The sequence below is a fragment of the Mercurialis annua genome, linkage group LG1-X (genome assembly GCF_937616625.2).
Source record: "Mercurialis annua linkage group LG1-X, ddMerAnnu1.2, whole genome shotgun sequence".
NCBI lineage: Eukaryota > Viridiplantae > Streptophyta > Magnoliopsida > Malpighiales > Euphorbiaceae > Mercurialis > Mercurialis annua.
The window spans coordinates 72,597,387-72,617,125 of record NC_065570.1 but is presented as its reverse complement, the minus strand read 5'-3'; the positions used below and the strand labels follow the sequence as shown (position 1 = coordinate 72,617,125).

General features: G+C 31.0%; 1 protein-coding gene across 1 annotated transcript; it reads right to left on the bottom strand.

Annotated features, from left to right (window-relative positions):
• Nucleotides 1-1,934: 1,934 nt before the first annotated feature.
• On the bottom strand, nt 1,935-13,467 carry LOC126665472 (GDSL esterase/lipase EXL1-like). Its single transcript, XM_050358290.2, has 11 exons — nt 13,076-13,467; nt 12,037-12,167; nt 11,671-11,904; nt 10,840-11,095; nt 10,539-10,714; nt 7,260-7,265; nt 5,451-5,715; nt 5,235-5,365; nt 4,915-5,148; nt 3,955-4,210; nt 1,935-2,238 (listed from the first exon to the last, which is right to left on the bottom strand). Exons 1-11 carry the CDS (start codon nt 13,350-13,352, stop codon nt 2,045-2,047), a joined length of 2,160 nt encoding a protein of 719 aa, XP_050214247.1. The 5' UTR covers nt 13,353-13,467; the 3' UTR covers nt 1,935-2,044.
• Nucleotides 13,468-19,739: the final 6,272 nt, after the last annotated feature.

Sequence of the window (19,739 nt, the reverse complement as noted above, 5' to 3'; positions counted from 1 at the left end):
CCGGTCTTCCATGGAAGACCAAATCTGCTGGTCTTCCCGGGGAAGACCAGATTTGCTGATCTTCCCCATGAAAGACCAACAGATCTGCAGGTCTTCCATGGGGAAGACCAGCTCGTCTTCCCCATGGAAGACGAGCAGATCTCGTCTTCCATGGGGAAGACGGCTCGTCTTCCCCATGGAAGACCAGCAACAGATTCGCTGGTCTTCCATGGGGAAGACGGCTCGTCTTCCCCATGGAAGACCAGCAACAGATTCGCTGGTCTTCCATGGGGAAGACCAGCTCGTCTTCCCCATGGAAGACCAGCAACAGATTCGCTGGTCTTCCATGGGGAAGACCAGCTCGTCTTCCCCATGGAAGACGAACAAATCTCGTCTTCCATGGGGAATACGAGATCGTCTTCCCTCGTCTTCCATGGGGAAGACGATCTGGTCTTCCCCAAGGAAGACCAGATCTGCTGGTCTTCCATTGAAGACCAGCAGATCTGGTCTTCCATGGAAGACGAGCTGGTCGTCTTCCATGGAAGACGACCAGCTCGTCTCCGGTAGAGACCGGAGAGCGGCGGGTGGCGCCCGGCGGCCGGCGGGAATGGCGGATTTCGTTTTAAATATTTATTTATTAAATAATTAATTATATATGTATTTAATTAATTTTTTTTATTTAGGATTTATTTGAAAGTTTTTTAAGTTAAGGAACTTATTAGAATTTGTCCAAGTGAAAAAAGGTATAAAATGACTCTTAAATTTGTTTGTTTTATAAAATGTAATCCTTATAATAGTAAAATCATCTATTTTTTTTAAATTAGGGTGCTATTGAAACGTAAAAATACGAAATAGGGTGCAATTGACGAAATTGCAAGGTCAGGGTGTTATTGAAAAAAAAATGAAAGGTCGGTAGTTTTTAAGGTGATTAGCCTTTAAACTACTAATAATAAATAACAAATTAAGATACAAAGAATAAAATAATCGAAAACAAAAAAATTCTGAACATAAATCCCGAACTTTAACACAACGATTCTGTTGAGAGGGAGTTTTGATGTTTTCTTTTTCCGATTTGCCATTCGATCCACTCGATCCATTGAAGCATACTATTTTCGATTTTCATCTTCATTGAGATTCTAAAAAAATAGATACACAACCTTTCCATTTCATAGATCTATAAAGACTTTGAATCTAAATATTAAACAAATACTAAAATATTTTGAGAGATCTAAAAAATCTGATCAAAGGGGGTAAAAAAGATTTTAAATTTTATTTAAACGTGATAGAATGAAAAATCCAAATTGAAAATAAAATTTTAACAAAGATTTATTGAAATAAAGAATAAATCTATAATTAATGTGGGCGGAACCGAAAAAATCATCTTCTCCCATCCTAAAAAAGATGAAGAAGATGTGAAGTTTTTCTAGAGAGAAGGGAGAGCATAAATTGTGAAAAGAGAAGTAATTTTTTAGTCGATAATATTTTAATACATCATTAAATATATAATATTATTAATTTGTTAAATTATATTATTGACATTATATTAGTAATATGATGAAATATTATTGCTTAGAATAAAAGATGATGTGACAGACGAAATTTTTATAATGTTTTTGGACATCGTCATTGAAAAATACTTACCTAGTCCAAATATATTACACTCGGACAGAGGATTACCAATAAGTATAAAGGAGTACAACAAATAAAATATATATTATTCAATTTTAGTTTTTCAACTGTAAAATTCTAAAATTATATTTAATTCATAAAATAAAATAATATATAATGAAATAGCTATTTTATAAAGAATGAAATAGTCATTTTTACTTTTTAAACGGACTACTTGTTCCACAAATCATGTAATAGCAATTCCATAAAATACCTATTCCATGAATAAAAATAAAAATAATTGTTTTATACGAAATAACTATTCCATTCCGCATCTATTTCATGAATCAAATTTAGTCTAAAAATAAAAATAAAAATGTCCAAATCTAATGCTTCCTAGCTAAAAATATAAGTTTCAATACAAAATTAATAAGGTTTATATGGCGTGGTTGAGCACTTAGAAGAATTTGTAGGAATAATTTTTGACAAATTGTGAGACAAGTATTCTGTAAGTTTTTTCAGTTGGATGATAACTGTCCCAAAATACATAATCAGAAACATTAGGACACATTGTAGGAGTTGCACTTGTACATAAAATAACAGCTTCTATATTTCCTGTTCCACAACATCCTTTGTTTGAAACATCAAAACCTGAAAAAAGAAATGGAAACTTATAAGTTCTTAGGGTTAATTACTAATAAATGCATGACGTTTTTTTGCAAATTTTATGATTTAATTACTCCCTCCATTTTTTTTAGTTGTCACTTTTGAATAATTTGCTAGGATTAAGAAAGTGGGTTTTTGTCTTAAATTATAACCATAAAGACTAGTTTAACCCTATTTATAAACTCCACTATTGAAAAATTTAATTTTAAAAATAAAGTTCTTAATTATACTATTGGATGATTTAGTTTTGAAAATTGGACTTACATTTAATGAAGTGATTTAATAACAAGGTTAGACTTGGAAGATTATTGTAAAAGTCACATAAAAATCCTAAAGTAACAACTATTAATGGATAAATATATTAGTCTAAAGTGACAACTAAAAATAGATGAAGGGAGTATTATTTTTAAATTTTTTACAATGGCATGCATGAATAGGGATGACAATGGGGCGGGGTGGGGACGGGGAAGCCATCCCCATCCCCATCCCCGCGTCTATGGGGAATCCCCATCTCCGTCCCCATTTAATTAATGGGGATAAAATCATCCCCGTCCCCATTCCCATGGATTCCCCATCTCCATGGGGATCCCCGTTCCCCGTACAATTAAATATAATTTATAAATAATTTTATTATTTTCATAAGATATTTGAAAAAAAAAATCATAATAGAAAATACTATTACCTTTTATAATATTATATATATTTATAACTAAATAGAAACTAATAAAAAAAATTATGTTAAATTATTTAAAATTATAAATAACATACTAGAACTTATGATATAATATAAATATACATAAATATAAATCGGATCCCCATAGGAACGGGGATGGGGATCCCCATGGGATGGGACTATACTCCCCGTCCCCTCCCCATCTCCATGGTTGGGGAATGATTTTCCCCCATCACCGTACCCATGAGTAATTGGTGGGAATTCCCCGCCCCGTTAGGGACGGATCCCCACGGGGATCGGGGAATCCCCTCCCCATTGCCATCCCTATGCATGATCTTTCAATTGTTAGCAATTTCGGGCAATTATGTCATTTGAATTTAATGTGCATGGTTGGTCGCTACATACTATGTATATATGGTCTCGCTCAAATTAGATATTGACCTAATGACATGGAATTGTAAAATATTAAGGAATGGCAAAATTTAAGAAGAATTTTTTTTTGAAATTTCAGATTGAATCTATAAGCTCTTTTAGTATTTTTACCAATTAGGCTATCAATATTTTTAAATGGTGCAAATTAACCTCCACACTTGAAAAAACTACATAAATTATTAAATATGTAAAAGGGCTAAATGTTTAAAATATAAACTAAAAGGGCATCAGTTCTCTTTTTAAAATATCAAAGGGTTTTTATTGTAACATTTAGAATAATCATTGACAAAAAAAACATTTAGAATAATTGACGAATTAAGTAGCCAAAAAAAAAAACTAAAAGAACTTGTGTGTTCTTTCTGAATAACTTGAAGAATTTTTTTATGTACATTTGGCCTTAAAAGTTTTTGTATGAAATTACAAAATATTAAAAAAAACATGCATGATATTTTAAAGATTTAAAAGATTGAACTAAATTGTAAATTCCGCTAAATTAAAAACACATATTCTGTTAGTAATTAGTCCTATTTTTTTATCATCGTAGAATTTTTGATTTGGTCAATCAATTTAATTGATTGAAAAAAGCGAAAACTAACCATATTGTTGAGGATTTGAGATAATATCAAGCAAAGAAGTGTAGACATCTATAAAGACAATTTTACTGTTAGGGAATTGAGTATTAAGAAACGCCAGCGTTTTATTTAGTTTGTAGTTGAATGAGAATGCTGCTTGGTTCTGGTTTTCATCGCACTCTCTGTGGAATCCACCTGCTAAAGTTCTTTGCGCCGGCACGCATCCAACGGGTGGTGAACTTAATACTCCAATTCTTGTTGCTCCAATGGAAGATAAATTCTACATATAGTTAACAATAAATTAGATTAGCACATACATGAATATACATTACTTTTCAAACTATAATAAATTAGTTCACAATTAGAAAAAAAAATTCATCATTTTTTCAAAAAAAATATATATTTTTAATAGTTATTCTTTTATGAATTTATGAATAGACTTAATATATTTTTTGTTTACTTTTTAAATACAAGTGATTTAAAATGTAAAATTATTGAACTAAATTATCAATTTTTTTATTCAATATATATTTATCAATTTGTATGGGAATATTAAATTATTCTACCAATTACATCGTAATTTAAAAGTACTTTTTCAAAAGTTTGTTTTGATTATGTGGTGAAAACAAAAAACATTTTTTAAGATAATATAAAAAGGGATAATTATAGAATAAATTACAAAATTATAAAATATTTTTATAATTTTAACAAGAATTTTCAACTATATCAATTTAAAATACTAACTATTCATTGTTTTATAATTCAAAATGCCGAATAATTTTTTGATAAAAAAATATTGATGTAAATGTCGAAACGGTGGCACAATTATACAATTTTAGCATCTACATTAGTATTTTTTTATCAAATAAATTATTCGGTGTTTCAAATTATAAACAATAAACAATATATATCTTAAATTAACATAGTTGAAAAAACGTTGAAAAAACTAAAACATTAAGAGGAAATAATAGTTCATACACATACCTTAACGAAATTGTAAGCGGAGTTAGCCAAAAGATCAGTATAGGCATTAATATTGTAACCGGCTTTCCTTGTCTTAAGAGTAAAATAGGTGTTGGCAATGTCGTTGCTGCCGGCGACCACCATGAATAAACTATTTCCGATTATATTTTTCGTCCGTTCTTCTCCGACCATCCGTTTCGCTCTCTCTATGTACTCTCCAAAGTACGCTAATTGTTTGTCTAATGATATAACCGACTGTCATCCAATTAGTATCATTTAGATAACAAAAAACATGTATTATCAAAACAAATTTGAGATTGAGAGAATTATGTAATTATTACCACTAAATTAGCTGTTAATAGATCATATCCGCTGCCGCCGGAAGCGAATGTTACTCCGGTGAGGAAATCCTGAGGCAGAATATTTGGATCTAGATAAGCTGGTACTGTGTCTTTGATTCCTAATTCTTCCGCTGACAACAATTTATGAAATTTCGTAATTTATTTTAATTTATCGAGTCGATAAGAGTTGTAAAATGAACGTTAATAATTTGGTACCTATAAGGTCAGATGGGACTTTCCCGTCGCAAAACCTTCCGGTGGCAAAGCCGCCTTTAAAATCTACACCGTAAGGAGGAAAATTGCATTTGATAATGGTCGGAATATAATTATTATTGCCAGTATCAACTATGGAATCACCGAATACAAAAATGGCTGGAACTGTGACATTAGGTGGTAGCTTTATCAAAGCATTTGTGGTCCGTAATAGAATATTTGTCAGCACAAGTAGCAACAAATTTAAAATGAAAGAAGAATGTCGAAACTGCATTTTTTAACTATAAATTTACTAATCTTCAAAATTAAATGTTTAATTTGTTTTCTTTTATTATGTGGAAACAATGGCTAACTATAAAGGAATGGTAGCTACTGACCTGATTAACAACCATTCATTCTTATATTTCCTTTTTTTAGACCATCCATTTCTGAAGTTAATAAAATCCACACGTAATATTTTCTTCTTTTCTTTTTGATAAATAATTACTGCTTATTTCTTTCTTTGATAAAAAGATAATGTTAGCGCAGCAGAAAATAAATAAGAGAAGAGAAAAGAATCACACAAGATTTTTTACGTGGTTCGATCAATACGATCTACTCCACGGCAGAGAGAGAATTTATTCTATATGTTTGTTGTTAGTTTACAATAGGGTCATCACCTCTATTTATAGTGAACCATTAAGACACAATTTAAGTCCTAATCCAATAAGGAACTAGACTATAAATCCTAAAAGGAAAACAATGCTAAACAAAGGATTAAGTATCCTAATCTAAATAGGAACAATATATCCTAATCCAAATAGGAACAATATGAGCCATAACTCAACAATCTCCACCTTGGCGAATACACCCAACAAGATTAATCTTGAAACCTTCTTCAGCAAATCAAAAAGGCCACCAAATTGCATCACATAATAAACTCTCCACCTTGACTTAAAATTACTCCAAAGTCAAAGTTAACCAAGACCAACTCTCTCTCTGCCATCCATGCCCCTTAAGGGCCTCATGCACTGCATACATTGACCAAGTCCAAGCTGAGCTTGAACTTTTCAGTAGGCAACGACTTTGTCAACATATCCGATTGCGGCTCATCAGAATCAATGATCTCACTTATTGCCAAAGCATAAGCCATAGGATTAGTATCAACCGTATCAACACAATCCACATATCTCATTGGTGTTCTGATTTGCCTTCTTCCTCTCCTTGTTGCTATACTCTCTTCTACCACTTCTTCATTAGGCTCGTTTATAGGATCAGTAGTAATCCTATTTGGAGCTACAAACTCCACCTTCTGGCTAGCACCCAGATCAGTTTTTCCTGCAAGATCACCAAGTTCCTCTTTCTGACCAAACATAGTAGATTCATCAAAGGTTACGTCTCTACTAATAATCAGTTTTGGAGTTCTATCCATCTCTGTGCACCACAGTCTGTACCCTTTAACTCCAGTCGCATACCCTAGAAATATGCATTTCATTGCCCTCGCCTCAAGTTTACCATCATTAACATGAGCATAGGCAACACAACCGAAAACACGCAAGCCAGAATAATCAGAGGGTTTACCATACCATACCTCTTGAGGTGTCTTCAAATCAATTGCAGTAGATGGCGATCTATTCACCAGATAACAAGCAGTGTTAACTGCTTCAGCCCAGAAACGCTTTGGAAGACCCGCGTTTAACCGCATGCACCGAGCACGCTGTAGTAGTGTTTGGTTCATCCGCTCTGCAACCCCATTCTGCTGTGGCGTGTACCGTACAGTGTGATGCCTCACTATACCTTCCTTTCTACAGAAGTCATCGAATGGTGCATTGCAAAACTCTAACCCGTTGTCCGTCCTGAGTGTCTTGACCTGTCTATCAGTATGTTTTTCAACCATGGTCTTCCACTCCTTGAACCGCCCAAACACTTCATCCTTCGATTTCAGAAAATACAACCACACCTTTCTCGAGTAGTCATCAATAAAGGTCACATAATATTTGAGTCCCCTGTGGGATTCAACCCGAGCAGGACCCCATAAATCCGAGTGAATATAATCCAGGATGCCTTTCGAAGTGTGCCTTCCAGAAGTGAATTTCACCCTGCGTTGTTTGCCAAGAATACAAGTTTCACAGAACTTCAGCTTCCTCGTTTCCGCTCCTTCTAACAACCCTTGTTTACTCAATATGGATAGCCCCCTCTCACTCATATGACCTAACCTCTGATGCCACAACTCGGTTTTACCATCATGTACCTCCAAGGACCGAGCAACCGCCACAGTTCCCACTACTGCACTCCCTGTGAGAATATAAATGCCGTGTTGTAGCACACCCTTCATCACAGTCAATGCACCTTTAGAAATTCTGATCTGTCCATCTCCACCTGAGTGGTTGTACCCTTGCTTGTCAAGTGTACCCACAGAAATCAAGTTTTTCCGCAGTTCAGGAATATACCAAGCATCAAATGTTCTAACCATACCATCATACATCTTGATCTGAACAGAACCACTACCCTTGACAGCAAGCTCCTTATCATTCGCCACCTTTACAGTGCCATTCCACTCCTTGAAAGAATTAAACAATTCCTTTCTAGAAGACATATGATAAGATGCACCAGTATCTAGGACCCAGGTACTATCAGAACTTGATGTACTCACAGTCAAAACATCACCGCTTTCTTCCTCATCAGAACTCTCCTGTACCACAGCTGCATTAGCATTACCGCTTGATTCCTTGTTTTCGCCACCCTTTTTCAGCTTCGGACAATCTCTTCTAAAGTGCCCCTTCTCCTTGCAGTGATAGCATCGTCGTCCATTAGACTTCGATTTGGAACGCGACCTGTTTCCTTTCCCACCATCGCTCTCATGACTCCTGCCCCGACTCACCACAAGACCAGAAACCGATTCCTCCTCATTAGAGTTAGAGACCTTTTTCTTTAGTTCTTTGGATTGCAAAGCACCCTTTACATCACTAACAGAAATCGAATCTCTACCATATAACATTGTATCAACAAAGTTTTCATATGAACTGGGCAAAGAACATAAAAGAATGAGGGCTTGATCCTCTTCTTCAATCGAAACACCAACACCTTGTAAATCTATAACAATTCGATTGAAGTTATTAACATGATCTCTTACCTGAGTATTTTCCGTCATCCTCAATGTATACAAACGTTGTTTCTGATACAACCGGTTTGTAAGAGATTTCTTCTGAAACTTGCTCTCCAACGCTCCCCATAAAGCATCAGCAGTTCCTTCACCGATAACCTCTCTCAACACCTCATCAGAAAGACTCAATAGAATCGTACTATGTGCCTTTGACATAATATCTGCCTTCTCTCCCACAGACAAACCTTCCGGTAAATTGCTTTCTCCTCCTAACGCCGCTACGCATCCTTGTTGAACCAAAACAGCCTTCATCTTGACTTTCCACAAAGTAAAGTCATTCGAACCATTGAATTTCTCAATATCAAATTTATGAAGCGACATCTTCAATCAACAAAATACCTAGAATCTCAGATTTGAAATCTAGGCTCCGATACCACTTGTTAGCGCAACAGAAAATAAATAAGAGAAGAGAAAAGAATCACACAAGATTTTTTACGTGGTTCGATCAATACGATCTACTCCACGGCAGAGAGAGAATTTATTCTATATGTTTGTTGTTAGTTTACAATAGGGTCATCACCTCTATTTATAGTGAACCATTAAGACACAATTTAACTCCTAATCCAATAAGGAACTAGATTATAAATCCTAAAAGGAAAACAATGCTAAACAAAGGATTAAGTATCCTAATCTAAATAGGAACAATATATCCTAATCCAAATAGGAACAATATGAGCCATAACTCAACAGATAAATTCAAAAAGAAAAGAAAAATTTATTTTACTATCTAATTCTAAATGTGGATTTGGTTCTAATTTTTTTTAATATTATATTGAGGTGTTTGGTTTATCCATTAATTATTGTTCCTATAATTAGAACGGTGTAATCTAATATCGCGTATGATAATTTTACTTTTTAATGATTGATCAGATTCTAACATGATAATTACAGGTGACATAATTATTATTTTCTGAGAGGAATTTACAGGTGACAATGTGACATTATTAAATGCGAGAATGTTACACTAAAATAGTATAGCTACATACCTAATGACTTTTTCTTTATGATCTCCGATTGAAGAAAAATAGATCAAAGTACAATCAATGCAATATTAATATCAGAAAAATAGATCAAAGTACAATCAATACAATATTAATATCAGAAAAATAGATCAAAGTACAAGCAATGCAATATTAATATCACATGATCATATTAGTTTCACTTTTCCCATTCTTGTATTTGAAATATTCTAAATAAAATATCCATTTCTGTTTTGCAAGTTTTTTTTTCTTCTCTTTCTTACTAATAACATAATAAAAAATAAAAAATAAAGAAAAAAAGATATGATTAAGTAATTTTTTAGATATAAATAAAATCTCAGAAAATGAACTTAATTAATTTTTATTTGTTGTCGTCTGATTAAATAAAATTAAATTATTTCAAATATGTACGGTCACATCAGACTATATAGTAAAAATGACATAAAAATGGAGTATTAGATTAAACATCATTACTCAATTGAGTAGGCCATTATTGGCATCATTAGTGAAAAACTGCCAAAGGTCTGAAAAATAACCTTTGTTTAATTAAATGTTAGGGGAACAACCAACAAGAATTATGAAAGAAACAAAGTATAAATTGTCAAGTAGTAGCTCCCAACAGCCAATTTCTGACATTTATTTATTTCTTAATTATGATGATAGAAGGATTTTTTAGACCTGAGAAGGCTAAATTTTTGCTTTTATTAGTAATTAAATTCATCGGTAATCTGTCGGAAATATTAAAATATTTCTCAATCGGTAAATTTATCGCTAAATTAATAATTAGTAATATATAAAATTAATTATTACACGACATGAATTTTCATTGATAGTTTGTGTTCATAACATATTTCATTACACTTATTTAATCACAAAATAAAACAACTCAAAGATGGAGAAAAACAAAAAGCAACTCGATCTTAAAGCTATTTTTTTTTATTGGCTTACCAATCAGAAGAATTTGTCTACATAGATTTGAAGGTTTTGAGAGACGATCAACTTATAAGCTTTTTCTGTGGGATGATAGCTATCCCAAAACACATGGTTAGAAACATTATCACATGTAACTGGAACTGCTCCATTACATAACACAGCAACTTCTATGGCTCCAGTTCCACAACATCCTTTATTTACTACTTCAAATCCTGAAATCATTAAACCTTAATTAATCCTTATTTAATTAAATGATCATAATTCATCAAACAAAAGAAATAAGTGATCACATAATCAAAAGATATGAAAATCAAGAATGTGTTTGAAAATGAATTACCATATTGTTTAGGGTATTGGATGATATTAAGGAGAGGCTTGTAGATATCTATGTAGATAATTTTGCTTTGAGGCAGGCTTGTAGTGAGAGAATTCAGTTTTGCAGACAATTTGGAGTTGAATAAAGTTGCTGCTTCATTATAATTGTCTGCACATACTCTTTCAGATCCCCCTGCTAGTGTTCTTTGTGATGGCACACATCCAATTGGCGGCGCACTAAATACTCCAATCCTTCTTCCTCCCAAATTGTATAAATCCTTTCAAATACAAAAAAAAAAAATGATTCTAAGAAGGAAAGTACCCAAAATTAATAAAAATACTTCATTAAGGAAAAGTTAGTTAATATATCCAAAAACTGTAACAAAATTGATAAATATATCAGGAAGAAAAAAACTTATCAACTCGGTCTAGCAATTTTATGTTAATTTTATTCAAGCAGCAAAAATAACTAAGAATAATTAGAGAAAACTCATAGAAAGTAATAATATATTTGTCAAATATTATCAAATTTTATATGTCTCGACAATTTTTGTGTTTTATAAAAATATTTGTAAATATTTCTCCAAATAGGGACTAATTTTAAATACATATAACTTAAGGTGTTGATGAATTGTATCTTATTTTTATTAATTAAACTCTTTCTTTTATTTGCAGTTCAATACAATTGACTCAAAATATAAAATTAGTATCACCAAATCCGAATATATTAAGTAATCAGTTTCATCAATTAGAAGATATTTTTTTTCTTTTTTTTTTCTCTAATTAAAGATTTCTATTTCTATATTTGTTGTCTAGAAAAATAAAAAAAATAGTGTGAGGTGGAAGAAAATACCTGGATAAAAGTAGAAGCTGAATTAGCCATAAGATCGGTGTATGCAGGAACATCATAATGAAGCTTTCGAGCACGTAGAGAAAAATAGGTATTGGCAATATCATCACTGCCTGCTACCACTAAATACAGACTATTTCTTATTATGAATTTCGCTTCTTCTTCTCCCACAATACCTTTCACCTTCGCTATGTATCCTTTGAAATGATTCAACTGCTCGGTCAATGATATAACTGACTGCAATCACATTATTCTTATCATTAACATATCAATAACTAAATTTATAATGTTTTTGCTAAAAAAATGACAGGCAAATTCAATTTTACCGCCAACTTTTTTTGATAAATGATATTTGAATTAGAATTTTACCGCCAACTTGGATGTCAAAGGATCAAAACCCGAACCACCTGAAGCAAAAGTTACTCCTGTTATGAGATCTTGAGGCAGTAAAGTTGGGTCCAAATAAGCTGGCAAAATTTCTTTGACTCCCAGTTCTTCAGCTGATGAAAACAATCACAATATGTAAATATTTCTATATACTATTATAAAATATTATTTCTTTTGATAATTGGAGAGAGAGAGCTAGCGCTTTTGGGAGGATTTGATCACGACCTAATAGTTTACTGCTTAGTGATTATATCATTTGAGTTATATGTAAATATTTTTATATACTATTTTATAAAATAAAAAAATTATATTATTAAATTTTTATAATTGCTCCATATAGAAATTATTGATTGTTGACACATAAAAGGTATCAATTTTGTGATAAATTGGATGCATCCTTTTTCAAAGTTTAGATGGCCGGCCTTTAATATCGCTCACGTGAAAATATCATCGTACGTACGTACTTCCATACTATGTTATTGAGTATATTCTTAATTCATCCCTTAATTGTGGTGCATTAGTATTATTTGTTACTGATCATAAAGCTAAATTCAAGCTTTTAACCAGGGTAAATCTGATGCTAATTAATTCATTAAGGTGGTTGTAGATATATAGCTAGAGGAGAAGATTATGACATATATTATAAAGTTTAATTTCTCGTGACATGCATTATTTATTCAAGAAATTGTTTGTTTAAACCGCCAACTCTTACTTATATATATTGATCTGAACTCCACTCAATTAATTCCTTTTTCTGATAATTAGGTAAATGAGAGAGAATTTGAACCCACGGCCTTAGCATGAATATTTTTTTCACACTATGACTCACTGGTACTTAATTTAATTAATTGTTAGTACATAATTTTAAATAAAAAAAAAATCATTCAGTGATGAACAAAAAATTGATCTTTTTGTATTTTACCTTGGTAGCAATTTAAAACAACGTTTATACATTGAATGATTGAATTAAAAATGGACAAATATAAAATTCTTGATAGATTATAGTGAAGAAATAGTGTACCTATAATGTCAGAAGGAATTTTGCCGTCGCAAAATCTTCCGGTTGGAATTCCACCGTAGAAATCAAGTCCATAAGGAGGGAAATTGCACTTGATAAGGGTTTGGATATTGTTGTTATTGCCTGCATCAACTATGGAATCTCCAAACGCTATAACTGCCGGTACCGTTACATTTTCCGGCAGCTTTATCAGAGCTGTTGTTGTAGTAGTAGTACTCCATGCAACAGACAGCCATATTAATATGGTACGACGAGAAACATAGGACGACTGAAACTGCATCGTTTTGGTGGAATTCAGTTAATCTAGGTAGCTCTGGAACTCCGGAGGGAGTGTCCTTTTTATATGCACATAAACGTCAGAAATAATGGCTGAGTTGAAGCATTAGAAAATTATGATGATGATTAATTGAACTTTTTGCATGCAGTCGTCATTCATTTACATTTTACAGATAGGATTGATCCTTGTCCTTTTCCTTTTTTGCCCTTTCGGGGTGTATTTTTAATTGGAGGAAAATGATTAATTATGGACTAATATTTTTATCTTATCTGATTAATTTATGAATGTTGGAAACACATTTCTTATAATCTCACTTTTCTCTGTTGTGAATTTCTCATTCATAATTCATCCAAAAAAAGATCTCATTGATAGGGTAACATGTGACGTAATTAAATGTAAATAACTAATCATAAAATATTAAATTTAATTAAAAAGAAATTTACTCTTAAAAATTATGGAGTTAAAACGATCGGAATCTAAAACAGACGAACAAATGTGAAAAACACTGAAAGAAAATTTGGCCGTTCGCTTCTATACTCAAACCAATATAATATATGATATGGAAAAAACAAGCGTGCTAAAAGGTTTTACCATTAAAAGACTATATATATTGGAAGTCATATGCGATATGTAGATTTTTTTTTACCAATTTCTATATTGATACGGAGATGTACTTTTATTTTATGTTTCCGGAGAATGTGTTAGATGTATGTGATATGAAAAAATATTACATTGTGTCGAAGAATCATATGCAGTCCTCAATTTTTTTGTTCGGTTTCGGACCGAGCTACTACGTAATTCAAGTATGAGTTTTGACTCTTAGCCCGGTCTATTGACAGACCAAGTTGGGCATACGTAGTTCATGTATTATTCTTGTTTTATCAGACCGAGTGACTCTTAGGTTAGTCTCTTGAATTTGATTTCATGGTTATACTGCTTATTTATATTGATCGAATTTGACTTGTTGGACTTAGTGATCTTTCGACGGTTTTACAGTTGTTCCTGAGGTGTAACTTAACCAACTCTTATTTCATAACTTTTCTTATTTTTTACAAAATTTATATTAATATAAATGGCTTATTTTTAGTTTTGTTGCATGAAGTTATATAAGAGTATTTAGACTGATTTGTCATTTTTATTGTTATACTAGCATTCACCTTCTTGATTTAAGAAGAGTAAAATGAACCTTAATCTATTGTTGAATTTCATTTTCTCTCAAGTCGTATTTTAGTTTTTCACATAAATTTCAACTTGTAGTTGAAAACTCACATGTGACAAATATCATACCAGTAGAATAACATGAACTAATTTTTAGGCTTATCATTAAGGCTCCGGACGGTGCAAAAAGTGTTCAGAGTTGAGGTGCTACCATCAGTTGGAACAATTATCAAGAGAAAGAAATGAATATATCAAATAATAGTTTAATGGTCTCAAAAAATCAATTTCTTTTACTTTTTAAAAATTTATCCGGATCTTTATGAGTTGTATATCTATCTCAATTTGATCAATTCGTGGGAAATTTTACGTGGCAATTGAATGTGTATCTAAAAAAAATAAAAAGAAGAAAATATTGCAATTGAAATGGCACATGATTCAGATAAATCAATTTAAAAGAATATAAATTCAATTTTGAAAAATTGGGCAGTTTGTCGGCAAACTAAATTGAAATAATTTATAACTTTTAAAAGGTTTGAATATATTTTAAAAAAGACAAAAATGTACGATTTTTTTAGTACAATTAGACCTAAATTAATTAGTGTGAAATGGAACATGTAGTACTTCACTATTTTTTTGGTATAAACATCTAATAGTATAAAATTAGGTAGCAATATCATCCTTTTTAGTATTAATTTATTTGATCATAAATTATCAAGCTCAATTATCTAACCTACTCGAGCTACCTCTTTGGATAAGACGCAATTTGTTAGCTAAGCTAAGGTTTGAGAATGCATTTCTTCTTCTAATATATCTTATCTAAAATTATCAGAATTAATATTTTATAATTCTTTGGATAGAAAAGGACTTATAATTAGAATGAAATTATGAACGAATAATTATTTGAAAGTTGAACAATTAATGATATGGTAGTATGTATATATATATATATATATATATATAGGTTAATTGCAAATCAAATCACGAATTTTATCGTAATTTGCAATTACAACATAAACTTTAAAAATTGGCAATGTTGGGTACAATCTTTCACTTTTTGAAAATCAAAACACCGTTTATTTTTCGATACAAATCTGCTGAGTTGGAAGTCGGTATTCCCACGTAGGCTAACACGTTGAAAAATAAACGGTGTTTCGATTTGCCAAAAAGTAAAAGTTGATGTCTGTTTTTGCTAAAATTTTAAAGTGAGTGTTGTAATTGCAAATTATGTTAAAGTTAATGATTTAATTTGCAACGTGTCAAATTACATGATAAATCCATTGTGTCAGTATATATGACAATTCCGGCTTCCAACTCAACAATAATGTCCGGAAAAAATATCGGTGTATCGATTTGCCAAAATTGCAAGTTCATTTGTTATTGATAAATTTGAAAATTTACGTTGTCATTGCAAATTAATTCAAAATTTGTGAATTTATTTAAAATTAACTCTCTCTATATATATTAAGGAAATGGACGTAAAAGGAACTAGACATGTGCATAAGCTTGGCTCTACTAAAACAAGTAAATAACAGATAGTATTAAATACAGCAATTTTGCATAATGTGCTGTCTCTGTAGCTTATGAGACCAAAATTTAAAAATGGCAAAATCATAAGCACACAACTGCCCATGCCACAACTGCCTAATTAAGTCAGAAATTTCAATCAAATTAGTGAAGCTGACGGACAGCTCTGCTCACATGTGTATTATTAGATCATAGACAAATGATTTAACCTATCTATAACTATAATTAAATTGACATAGATATTTTAAACATAAGACAGTCTAATTTCAAATTAAAATGTTTGCTGATAATTATATACGAGTTTTAAAACTTACCAAAATGAGTCAATGATTTTTATTTTTGGTAAATCAAAACATCGAGCCGTTTTTCGTTAAAAATACAGATGTGACTACCGGGAATAGTGTAATCACATCAGAGTTTTTTTAATAAAAAATAGTTTGGTGTACTTATTCGTCAAAAAATGAAAATTAATAATTGATTTTGCTAAATATTGAGTTTTTTTATTATAATTGCGAAATATATTAAAATATTACAGTTTAATTTGTATTTAACCCTTTAAATAACTTCCAATTAATACGTACTATTTATGATGTACTCCCTCCGGTTTATAATATCTATAACTTTGAATTTTTTTATTGATTTATCATACCTACACTTTATATATTAAAAGAGCATTAATTTATTATTTATTTTCATAAAAATAATATAATTATTTAGAATGATGTTTTGCATTATCATTTTCTTAGAATGAAAACCAATACTATGGACCAAAAACCACAATAAATCTAAATTTTTAAGACAATATATTACCATTTATATGTTCCATATTCTTTTCGTATTTTTCCAATGTGTGATTTTCCATCACATTTGTTGTTAAACAATTATCTTAAAATGAGAAATTTTTCCACATTAAATCGTTCAACTTCAATCAAAATTTGACTTCAACTTGTTGTACACCGTAGTGGCCCCGCTTACCGCTCCCCGAATTTTTTTGTTCTTAGTTATCTTATTTTGTTCAGCCGAATGGAAGTCACAATTGTAACTTAACGCTACATCAAACCCAAAATTCTAAAATAATAAATTAATTAGCCATTTTCATTTATAATGTTCTTCATTCTTTCTCGTATTTTTTAATGTCAAATTTTCTCTCACACGAATGAATTTCTAAGGTGTATTCTAATTAGAAATAAATAAGTTCGGGAAAATAGGTCACTGATCTCGTGCTTAAAGCATAAAAAGTTGGTGATTGTTAAATTTAATTTGTATGTAACAAATGGTGCTTTAGTGGTGTGTGGTCTTCCTTCAAATTGAATCACATGCATGCCCCAATTCAGTTCTTTGATTAATAAAACCATTCTCAGAATAGAAGGGTATGATTAAACTATTTGAGGAAGATTAAACAAGCCAGCAAGCTAGTTTGGTAAACTACCTCCTCCAATTTCTTGGATTGTATAACGCCACGTTTTGCGTTGTATCTACTTATACTTTTTAATTGAGTAAATACATAGATTTTTTTTAAAATAATGATCATAAAATGATTGATATCAATCCATATTTTATTTATGATCCAATCAATTCTAAGTTGACAAAATTTGAAAATTCTTAGTCTGAATTTGAAAGACGTAGAAGATGTGGAATTATGGAGACAATTATTAAATTCTTACCTTAAAGGTAAAATCACTTTTAAAATTTTAATTTTTGTGTCTTTTATCAATATTTGCAACCAAATTGTTAAATTTTTATGATCATGTTCCAATTTGAAAGGTAGGTTGTAATTTTGTTTAAAATCTTGAGTTTTATTTTTTAAATTCAAATATTTACATTTTTTATCAATTACGACCAAATTTTAATAAATATTGTCTAATTTTTAAAAATATTTTCTACAAAAATTTGTTCCCACTTGATAAAAGAAACAAAATTATGAGAAAATAATAATTCAAAATGAATGTAATTATTAAAATTAAAAAATTTAATTGTAATTAATAATAGATGCAAGATTTGCTCTCTTTCTTTTCAGAAACCCTAGCCGCAACAAGAGGGAGGTGATTTTGGCCATTTTTTGGTTCAAAATCACCTCCCTACCTTCTCGTTTTCGGTTTCACCTCCCTACCTTCTCGTTTTCTGTTCAAATCTCGTATTTAGTTTATTTTGCGTCAATAATCACAGATCTGATATCTGTTGGTATTTTTCTTTCTTCCTTTATGGATGTTTTGTCTTCCTTTGTGGAGTTCTGGCTCTTACCTCTTTATGGGTTTTGCTATTTCTTTGATGGAAATATATACGGAGTGTAGATCTGAAGTGCTATCAGTAGAAATTTTATTTTTAATATTCTCTCAATCGGATTCATTTAAAGACCAAAAAATCTATTTGTGGTTTAAAATAACCTTCGAGTCGAGCGGACGAATCGCCGAGTTGCATATTCAAAAAACTCCGTCAATGCGATTGAAGAAATTAGATATGATTTCTGTTATTTTACTGATGTTCTATTATTGTACTTCTTGAATGTATTGATTTGTTCAATATTTGATCAAGTTGTATTTTTATTTTTCTATTAATGAAATTTTTATTATTCTCAAAAAAAAATTGCCTAAAAAATCATATCTAGAAATAGGAAGCAATCAGCAGATGCAGAATATAGCATTTGAGCACTTTGCAATAGGAAGCAATCAAATTGACTATAATTACACATTTTTGCTGCACTTTACCTTATGTTGAGTCCAGAGAAAGTGGCAGGAGTAATATCTATATCAATATCTAAACAAATTAACCAACAGACACATAATTACTCCTAAAATTATCAACTATTTTCAATCCACAATAGATCTTATAACATATCTAATGTTTTTTTGTATCAAAAGATAGACACTACTATTATCTTTGAAATAAATAATTAAAACCAACCATAATTATTAATAGAGATAAGATATATCATACAATTGAACTTGCACATCTCTCTCATGAACTGAACGAATTTCTAAAATACAAATTCGTGAACTGAACTTGCACATCTCTCTCATGAACTGAACGAATTTCTAAATTTACCCATAAAGATTTAAGTTTGTTTAGCTGAAGGCTTTGCTTCCACGATGGGTATGAAAAACATGGGAACTATAAATCTTTCATCAAAAAGAAGAATCAGAATTATGTAATAATGAAGTTTAACTTGCTTCGAATACATTAATGTAAGCACTTAAACTTTAATAACCGGTGCTCTTTTTAGTAGTCTGTACATATATATGCTAAATTCAAATAATACCAATTAGGAAAGATTTTCCTTGAGTGAATTGGTTTGGCATCACTGCACCGTAAAATTACATAAACATAGTATTTAATTAAGAAGGTTGGAGTTTCATGTAATTAAGGTAGCTAGTTATTACGTGAAAGAAACATCACAACAGCAACCTATACTTTGAGCCTCCATTACCTTATGGGTGTTACAATTAATTAGTAGTACCAATTTAGCAGTCTATTATTGTATTAACTACTTAAAAACAAAACTATATGAAACTATTTATTTTCGTTTTTGATATATAAAAAACTATATTAACTGTTTAAAAAATGGCTTAATCACCAAAAAAAACCCACCTTTTAGCCCCTTTTCAAATGCACCATGACGTTGCAATTTTATTAGTTGCACCCTAATTCGCACCTTTGGTTTTCAATTACACCCTCAAGTACTAAATTGATCTCTTTTTCATTTGAAAAAAG

Bases quoted from the DNA above. Each gene is read 5' to 3' on its own strand.
- LOC126665472 (XM_050358290.2), bottom strand. From the start codon at position 13,352: ATGCAGTTTCAGTCGTCCTATGTTTCTCGTCGTACCATATTAATATGG. The intron at 11,905-12,036 runs GTAAAATTCTAA...ATGTGATTGCAG, and splicing joins CTTTGACATCCAAGTTGGCG to TCAGTTATATCATTGACCGA. The intron at 11,096-11,670 runs GTATTTTCTTCC...TGTATTTGAAAG, and splicing joins CAGCTTCTACTTTTATCCAG to GATTTATACAATTTGGGAGG.